At 30.7% G+C, this 10,053-nt stretch overlaps 1 protein-coding gene across 2 annotated transcripts in view; it reads right to left on the minus strand.

Moving 5' to 3' along the window:
• The window catches only part of LOC106458491 (glutamate receptor 1-like), a 162,552-nt gene that overhangs the window by 30,834 nt on the left and 121,665 nt on the right, over nt 1-10,053 (minus strand). For both annotated transcript variants that reach the window (XM_022384719.1, XM_013918011.2), the window contains exon 9: nt 821-1,036. In XM_022384719.1, coding sequence (XP_022240427.1) covers nt 821-1,036 — 216 coding nt within the window. The remainder of the gene's footprint in view (nt 1-820; nt 1,037-10,053) is intronic.

Consider the following 10,053-nt stretch of genomic DNA (forward strand, 5'->3'; position numbering starts at 1 on the left):
CCAACTCTTGGGTTACTCTTTTACCAACGAATAGTGGGATTGACCGTAACATTATAACGTCCCCACGGCTGAAAGGGCGAGCATGTTTGGTGTGACGGGGATTCGAACCCGCGACCCTCAGATTGCGAGTCGAGCGCCCTAACCACCTGGCCATGCCGGGCATGAAGAACAGAGAATATTAAAACGTAAGTACAAATTGCATTGTTGAAAACGTTTTCTTTGTTTGTTTGTTTTGAATTTCGCGCAAAGCTACACGAGAGCTATCTGCGCTAGCCATCCCTAATTTAGCAGTGTAAGACTAGAGGGAAGGCAGCTAGTCATCACCACCCACCGCCAACTCTTGGGCTACTCTCTTACCAACGAATAGTGGGATTGACCGTCACATTATAACGCCCCCACGGCATGTTTGGTGGGACGGGGATTAGAATCCGCGACCCTCAGATTGTGAGTCAAGCTCCCTAACCACCTGGCTCTGGAAAAAGTAAAACTTATATTATAAAAAAAAAGGAGATATCTGTCAAAGTATAACCAATAAAACGATGGAAATAAAACATAGAAAAAGTGAAAATGTAGAATGAGAGCTTTCTGTCAAAGTATAATCTTCAAGGCGTTGGGGATACACAGTCTACGAAATGTCACAAGTATGTGCAATAGCAATAATTGTACGCACACACATATATATACGCATGTTTTAATATTTATCAATAAGATAAGGTAATAGAACACATTATTAATAACTTTCAACTGAATATGAACAAGTAATTGTGCTAAAATACGATATACAGCAGTTTAGTATATCTGATATATTAAGATACCACACCCATCGAATCAGTTCTCCAACCATTCCATTCCAGCCAGCTGGAGAGTTAGGATCCTGTCCTCCGTAATTGGAGTCATTAACGAGCTTTAATACATAATTTATCTTTAGCTTCTCGGCTATCAAGTCAGCTAGATCTTTGCAATATCCTTCAAAGATATCATTTCCTTCCAGATGCTCGCCTGGTTCTGGTTTGCTATACATCAAGTATGGTTCCTCCTGGTCGTAAGAAAATAGAATAAAACAAAAATTAAATACCAAAACTTCTTTAAAATATTATCAAATATTGTTTGTTATAGTAAACTTTAATAGTATTATTGCTGAATTTTCATACATAATGTTAAAAAGCTTAGTTAAATATGAATAAGTTTTACGTTTGTGGACGAAATCAAGCAACAGAATTTTCAGGATGTTGTTTAATTAGCTAGTTACAAATTGGAATAATTCTTTATCTCATCACCAACTTAACAAAACTAAGAAACATCTTGTTAAAAAAGAAAAGGAAGTTTTGTCTCCTAATTACACTATTTATGATGAAATTAATATTCAGCTATAGGCCAGCTCTTACTCTTTACTTCGTTTATTTTACCATGAATAAAATAATGTAAAGATTACCATCAGGTTTTTGTAATTGGGACCTTTTGATTAGAAAGAAGGATAACAACTCATTTCTTTCATGAATATCCTCTGATGCTTATAGAATAGTAAATTATTAATTTCCACGAAACTATTCTTCCTTAAAGAAAAGTTTGCTGAGATGAATATAAAACCACAGCATTTAACGTTTCGTTCTATGTTTCAACGTTTCTAAGCAACATTCAAGTATGCTTGTCTCATTTGCCAACAGTGATATAAGAGATCAACTACCATTCTTAGATCTAACAAATGTAATATCACTTAATCTTACTTTATCCTTCATAAGCTAAAGATTGTTAGCAGTAGTTTTGCGGTAAGTATGAACATTGTTAATATGTTATAATGGTTTGTAACCAACTCGAGAATGACAGTTATTTTACCATAGTGGTGGGAATAAGAATCAAGAATACTATGAAACAAGAAAGTGTTATTTATTACTCATCAGTCGCCATCTTTGAATAAAAAAAAACTTCACAAAGTCATGTCTTTCGGAATAGTCAATCTATTTGCTTAAATCATTAAATCATTTCCTATTTATTGCATATTTCTATGACAGAGTAGTAGAACCAAATTTCTCACATGTTGAACATAATATACACTCAGCGTTGTAGAAATTTATAACTAAGTATTCTGAAAGAGGCAAACCAACAGTTCTCTGAATTGTGGTGTTATATCTTCGTAAGTGATGAGAAACTCTTAGTGGTTTAATTGATATTTGACTACAACTTATAGGGTAAACATTTTAACAGCACGCTATTAAGTTGTTTGGAAGAATGTTTGGAGATAGAATTAACTGAAGTCTTAGCGTCTTAAATGTACAGCAGACAACTACGTATCATTACTCTTATAATAATATTTGTTCGTTTGTCATTAAGCACAAAGCTACACAAAAGGTTATCTGTGCTATGCTATCATGGGTATCGAAACCTGGTTTTTAGCGTTGTAAGCCTTCAGACTTACCGCTGAGCTACTGGAATGAACAATTTTTGTTTTGAGAAATATAAAAATGGGTTATTATCTTAATTGCTTTGTTTGTTTGAAATTAAGCACAAAGCTACACAATGGGCTATCTGTGCTCTCCCCACCACGGATATCGAAACCCGGTTTCTAGCGTTGTAAGTCCGCAGACATATCGCTGTGCCACTAGGGGGTGGAGGCATCTTAATTGCACATAATTTTAAATTAGCAGCAAAACAGAAAAAACACCAACATAAATTAAGGTTAACTATCATAATACTTTTGTTTACTTTCATTCTGCTATTTATTCATGGTTATGCTTGGTCAATAGCAGGAAATGTTTTTCGCTTGTTACTAAATATATTCATTCAATAAAAGTGTAACACAAAGTAAAATTCCACAAAGTAAAATGCATGTCTATCATGCATTTGGCCAAATGTATGTTGCAAATCAGGAATTCTATGATAATGTTTTGTACAAATAAACACATAGTTGAAGTAATCGTGCATTTTCCCAATAATAAACAATCAACACGTTTAATCATATAACTTTTTCATGACATAAGTGCACCTTAAATAGTGTAAGTGTTTACAGTTTCTCTCTAAACTTATAAAGCAAAGTTACCTGTTTGTTATCAGCGTTCACGAAATATGTCCAACTTGCTTAACTTGTTTATTTAAAGTAAGCTGCATACATCATCTATTATATGGCTGCTATTTAAACGAGTAACTAGATTGACTATCATAATTATAACATTTTCACAGCTGAAAGTGGGAAGCGTGATCAGCAGCATAATGCGAATCAAACCTTGGATTTACTAATCGCTAAGCTGCTCCAGTTCTTTCCTTTTGGATCACTAAACATCTATTACACTTTGTCTCTTTTATCATTAGAAATGTTTTTATAAAATAGTACTCAAACTTTGCCCTCTTATTTTAATTCTATTTAATGTAGAATATCTTTATGTAATATCTATTTTTAATTCAAATACGTAAAAGGTTCCACATTACATGTGACCTAAAGTATTATGCAGAAATCTTACCTAAGTTACAATGTAACGGATTTGCCTGAAACTGATGATTTGGAGAATTATGCTGATTGTAGATTACAATAACTTTCACATCCTCTTACTGTGTCAGCAAACTGATTGTATGATATTAAAATTAAATATGTTAATATTAATAAAAATAAATTCATGGTACCTTACTACATTCGAATGAGATACACTTAAGTATAATTTTATTGTTTGATCTGATATAATTATAAAACTTAGTATTAGTTTTGTAAATGTTGTTTAAAACACCATACATTTTGTATAGCGTCAGGAAAGTTTAGAAACAGTGAGCTTCAAGCAGTTCTGTAGATCGTAAAATTCACAAATGTTAAAAATAGAATTCTTGATCTTATTGTTGTGTATTTAAGATTTTCAGGACGTTCGGTCACTTCTGTTATTTCCGTTGTCTGTTAATGATGTATTGAGGAATTTAAGAAAGCTATTGCATACCCCCAGTGGCACAGTAATATGTCTGCTGACTTACAACGCTAGAAACTGAGTTTTGATACCCGTGGTAGATAGAGTACAGATAGCTCATTGTGTAGGTTTGTGCCTAACTTCGAACAAACAAGTTATCGCATTTGTTTTAAAAACTCAGAAAAAAAATATCATCAGGAAAGAATGGATGCATTGTGACTTAAATTTTTTATTTTGTAACTAGAAGAAGTCCTTTCTTTATCTTCACAAAATAACGTAGGTCTTAAACTTAATTTGCTTAATAAACCGAAAATATCTTTAGTTTTACTAGTTATCCGCCCCTATGGAAAGAGTTGTGCTCTTATACCACAACTGGGACATACGAAAACTTACCTTACTAACCACTTGTAAGAACATGTCCGAAACTAAAACTCTAATAACTCCAGAAGTATTTTGGATCTGCTATTCTTATAATATTTAACAAACTTAGCATTTAAAGAATAAGACAATTATTAGAGACAAACCTTACGTTACCACACGTATCGTTTAAGTGATTTACTAGAGTAGCTTCGAGGTTAGAATTCAATGTCATTTCATAGTATAATAAGACAATATATATTTTTTCAATCAAACTAGCATTTCACCTTTATGTTAGAATTGTTGCCAGTTATTGATTCAGCTAAATTAAATGAAGATTAAATAATAAGAAATAGTTTAAGTCAGGTAAAATAATCAAGCTAATTTTTAAAACTATTTCAGAAATATTTCTAACGTTTTTAGATGCGAAATAAAATTTACACTTTCCAAGTTCTTAGTTTTAGTATGTACTTTATTATTTGTGCTTGTAATAAATTTTACATTGACATTATTTATAGGTAATATATTTCGTTCTTTTATTGATTTAGAGTCTTTAGAAACACATTTTATACAATAGTAATATTAAACCGCCGAGAACAATAAAATATTTAGTAGTTTTATCAAAGTTACAAAGACCTTATAACCTAGAAGTTTCAGAAGTTCTAAAACCACAAGGGGTTATCAGGTCATATTAAATCGCTATTTATATGATTTAGTAACCCTATATATGCTCGAAGAACATAAAAGTTGTCTTGTTTGACGCAGTTTTTAAAAAGACCAGCAAAAATAGGAAGTCACTAAAACTATTTGATTTTATAACTCTTTATGAAATCAACAGGTGGCGCCAGTAGTGAATCAAATTAAACAACTCATTGAGATTTTTCATAAAATAATCTTAAAGAACAAAGAGCCAAAGTATCATGCTTTTAATAGATATTTATATAAAAAAATAAATAAGTAAGCATTTAAAACATATTAACAAAAATCAGTATTTCGGTTATAAATAATTCTGAGATGATATATATATTTGAGATGATATTTTTGTATTATACAAATTGCTATACATATTTTACGTAATCGTAATCACATTTATCTTCGTTTTATATTATTCTATCATAAGTTAATAATACTTTCTTAGTAAATAATTTCATATCGTAATGATCATCCACTTATTTCAAAATGTTAGTATCTAAGAATCATTTTGGTATTCTACATGAGTGAACATGTACATCAATTATAAAGTTTCTGGTTTTTTCAAATGTTTCTTTTCGATCTGTCTTATTTAGAAGTTGCACTCTTACTTATATCTACTACAATATATAATAATATAATATAATGTGATGCGATAGAATTTTCTCACATCTAGGTTAGATCCTAACTTTCGAGTATATTTTTATTCACATATTTAAAATAATGTGGTCGACGTATCACTATTAGTAGCCAAGAAACCTAACAGATACGAATGTACTTCTAACCGCTTCTTAGTCAAAGTGTACGTTGCTTTTATATAAATATTGTCAAATCTTTAATTTAATATTATCTATCGAAATAAATAGCTTACTAATCTTTCTGCAAAATGGAAAAAAAAGGTTTGTTGTTGAATTTCATGCCGTTCCTAATTTAGTAGTGAAAGACTAGAGGGAAGGCAGCTAGTCATCACCACCCACCGCCAACTCACACCGAGCATGTTTGGTGGAACTGAGATTGAAACCCGCGACCTTCATATTACGAGCTAAGCACCTTATCCACTTGGCCATGTCGGGCCCTCTCTTCCAACCAAAAAATATTTGTGAAAATTTCTTAAATATATTTTTATAGAAATTTTCTGATGATTTTTGTTTACCCAGTGTTAAACTAAATTTCAAAAGAAGAAGAAGAATAAAGTGTCATAGGTAGTACACATTGATCTGAAAAAAAGGATAAGGAGATTTAATTCAACTTATTTGGCATCCGAGCTCTTGTTAAATACAAGCCTTTATTCAAAATTATTCAGTGGGTAAATACCTATCCTCATGTTAATACATTTTATATAATATTTCTAAAATTAGCTGCCTTCGGGATAAAATGCATTTACTAGTTGCGTCATAATAAATTACAATTAAGCCACTTCAAAATACATAATAATGCCAGTTAATTATTTTCATAAGATGACTTACACTTCATATAAAGTTTGGCACACACACGAGGTGAGGCTTATCAATTTCAGTTCCTTAAGCTACAATAAATAGAAATATTTACGTTTATAGAAATAGATGTGTTTTGCGCTATACAGTTTTCTACTTCATAATTATTTTGGTTTCTCTAAAACTAATTACAATTATTGATCAGATATAGGAAATAATTTTGCCCATGTATATGCAGTAATGTATGAATTGTGATCCTCAATATAATATAGCAGTGATCAAAATCTATTTTATCTTAATTATTTTGAAAATTTTAAATAAAGAAAAAAAAAAATAGAAAATGACAGTTGATACTTTGCAAAAATGAAGGTAGTCGTCTAATAATGTCATTCCGTCAGTGTTTTTAATATATTTTCACCCAACTGTTAGATACTTTACATGATGATGAAAGCTCACTATTACCATAACTTAGCTCATATATTTTCAATAATTCTTAAGCAACACATTTTGTTTTGAGTTAGCCTAGGATTACTGATGACGTTTTCTTCTTGAGAATTATCTCGGAAAAAATATGCTAAAGCAAAAGGTTAAACACGCGTTTCACATATATTTCTCTCATTTATTATTAGCAAAAAAAAACTGTTAAAAGTCCTCACCAGCATATATTATAAACAACCATATTCTATTGTATTTTATTTATCTGTTTTAGAAGTTTCGTATCGGAAATGTCTAAACATTTATAAGTTTGTAAGACACTTGACGTTCAGACGAAACGAAGAACGATTATTTTACCATGCGCTCCAAGTAATTTTTCTTAATAAAATTATTTTGTACAAAATTACTAATGACTAAAGAATCTACTATGTTTTTTTGGAGATTAAGTTGATCAATTGGGTTATGATACCCCATTGACTAAATTTCCACAAATGTAACCAACACGCCCATAAATGTATCTTCTGCTAACAAAACCGTAATAATCAGATCATTACAAATTATTGATCAAATGAGGCACTATTTACCAATAAACAATGCTTTGACTAAACACTCATATTAATTAGTATCGATATATGGATTTAGTTAACTTTGGAAACTAACTGCTAACAAAACCGTAATATACAGATCATTAGAAATTATTGATCAAATGAGGCACTATTTACCAATAAACAATGCTTTGACTAAACACTCATATTAATTAGTATCGATATATGGATTTAGTTAACTTTGGAAACTAACTGCTAACAAAACCGTAATATACAGATCATTACAAATTATTGATCAAATGAGGAACTATTTACCAATAAACAATGCTTTGACTAAACACTCATATTAATTAGTATCGATATATGGATTTAGTTAACTTTGGAAACTAACTGCTAACAAAACCGTAATATTCAGATCATTAGAAATTATTGATCAAAGGAGGCACTATTTACCGATAAACAATGCTTTGATTAAACACTCATATTAATTAGTATCGATATATAGATTTAGTTAACTTTGGAAACTAACTGCTAACAAAACCGTAATATACAGATCATTACAAATTATTGATCAAAGGAGGCACTATTTACCAATAAACAATGCTTTGATTAAACACACATATTAATTAGTATCGATATATGGATTTAGTTAACTTTGGAAACTAACTGCTAACAAAACCGTAATATCCAGATCATTAGAAATTATTGATCAAAGGAGGCACTATTTACCAATAAACACTCAAGTTAATTAGTATCGATATATGGATTTATTTAACTTTGGAAACTATGTAGTTTTCCTCGTACCTGCAAAACGTTAAAATGTATCATAGGATCAATTTGCTTAATGTAAAGCTCGTCAATTAACCCATTACATATCAATACTCCAATTCTGAAAACTATAAGTTACCTAGCCTCATTAGTTGCTTTTAATCACTTTCTTTTACGTAATAATAATGGATCAAATACTTGGCGTTTTCTTTTAATCGTCTAATTTCTTAAATAAATCAGCTGTTTCTATACGTCACTTTTTGTACTGTCTCGAAATATGAAGCGAGTGGTAAATTGATAACAATATATTATTGGAATATCATATTTAGTGGGTATTTCTTTTTATGTTTAAAAGTTAAATCTGTATAATGATATTTATAACATTTTTGTAAGATACTCTGTATTCTATAAATATAACTCATCATTCCATCTTTCCTCCTCTACGTGAGCACCACATCAATTTTGATGCTCATATTTTGGAACACCAAAATACGGCATTTAGAATGTTATTAAACAAAACGAAACTGACAAAAAGTGAAAATCTTTTCAGTAGTTCCATACAACAAAAATCCCCATGTTGTAATAAAAAAGAAGCTCAACACGTAGTGATGCAAACAAGTAATTATAATAATCTCTACATAACTTCTAGGAAAAGATAAATCACAAGGATTTCGTCAAACAAAATAAACAAAAAAAATCTGCAAAATGTTCATGCCATTTTATTATTCAAACCATCATTATTTTGAAATGATGAGTTTCGAAGTATTGTTTTTAAAAAACAAACTTAGAAACTAAGATGAGAATAATTGCAATGTAACTGATAAGTTTAATCTCAAAATGCGATTCTGTTCGTGAAAGAAAGATATATATGTGTGTGTGTATTTCTTTAGCTCCTGTTTTATATCAAAACAATTTTCATTTGTTTATTTGTAGTTAAGTACAAAGCTACTTAATGGGCTACCCGTGCTCTGCTCACCACGAGTTTTTAGCGTTATAAGTCCGCAGACTTACCGCTGAGCCACTGAGGAGGGGGGGGGCGGCATCAAAACGAGAACTGTTACTAAAATGCAAGTCCTCCAAGGATGATAAGTCAAGACTTATACAGCATATAGTTTATAGTGATGCATAAAATAATTCAAAATAATCTCTACACAACTCTTAGGAGAAGATAAATCACAAGGATTTCTTCAAACAAACAACAACAACAAAAAACTCCGTAAAATATGCAAACCATTATCTTATTCAAGGCCATTATTATTCTGAAATTATTAATTTTGAAATGTTTGTTTTGAGAAACAAGTTTAGAGACTAAGACAAGAGCAACTGCAATCTAACTGTTAAGTCATATCTCAAGCTACGAATCTGTTCGTGAAAGATATGTATGCATGTATATTTTTTCAGCCCCTGTTTTATAACAAAACGAGAAGTGCTACTGTAATATAAGCTCTCCAAGTATGATACATCACGACTCATATAGCATATAGTTTGATTGTGGTAAACATTAGATCTTAGATTATTCACATCCATAATACTGTAAAAGGGCAGAAAAACAAAAAAGATGCAAACAGCAGAACCGCTCTAATTTGTTATTAACTTAACATTTATTTGAAACAAGTGTATTTTATTGAGTTCATCTCTCTAAGGAATCTCAGTATCTTTTCGTATTCAAAGTACACCAGAAGGTGTCAGTATCACACAAATAGTAAAGAATTCTCCATTTTTATCAAACAACTGCTCTTCAGCTTTAAATTTTCCAGGAAACAAGTCTCTTTTTTTATTAACTGAATAACTTTAACATTTTGTGTGTTAAAATTATACACCTGGAAAAAAGTTAAGCACCCCCGTGTTTTTTTCAAGTGATTCAGATTCGACGTTCTTGTGACTGATTATAAATTACCATTCAATCTAAACGTGTTTATCAAATCAAATTACGCATTATTGGGC

The sequence above is a fragment of the Limulus polyphemus genome, unplaced genomic scaffold (genome assembly GCF_000517525.1).
Source record: "Limulus polyphemus unplaced genomic scaffold, Limulus_polyphemus-2.1.2 Scaffold473, whole genome shotgun sequence".
Classification (NCBI taxonomy): domain Eukaryota; kingdom Metazoa; phylum Arthropoda; class Merostomata; order Xiphosura; family Limulidae; genus Limulus; species Limulus polyphemus.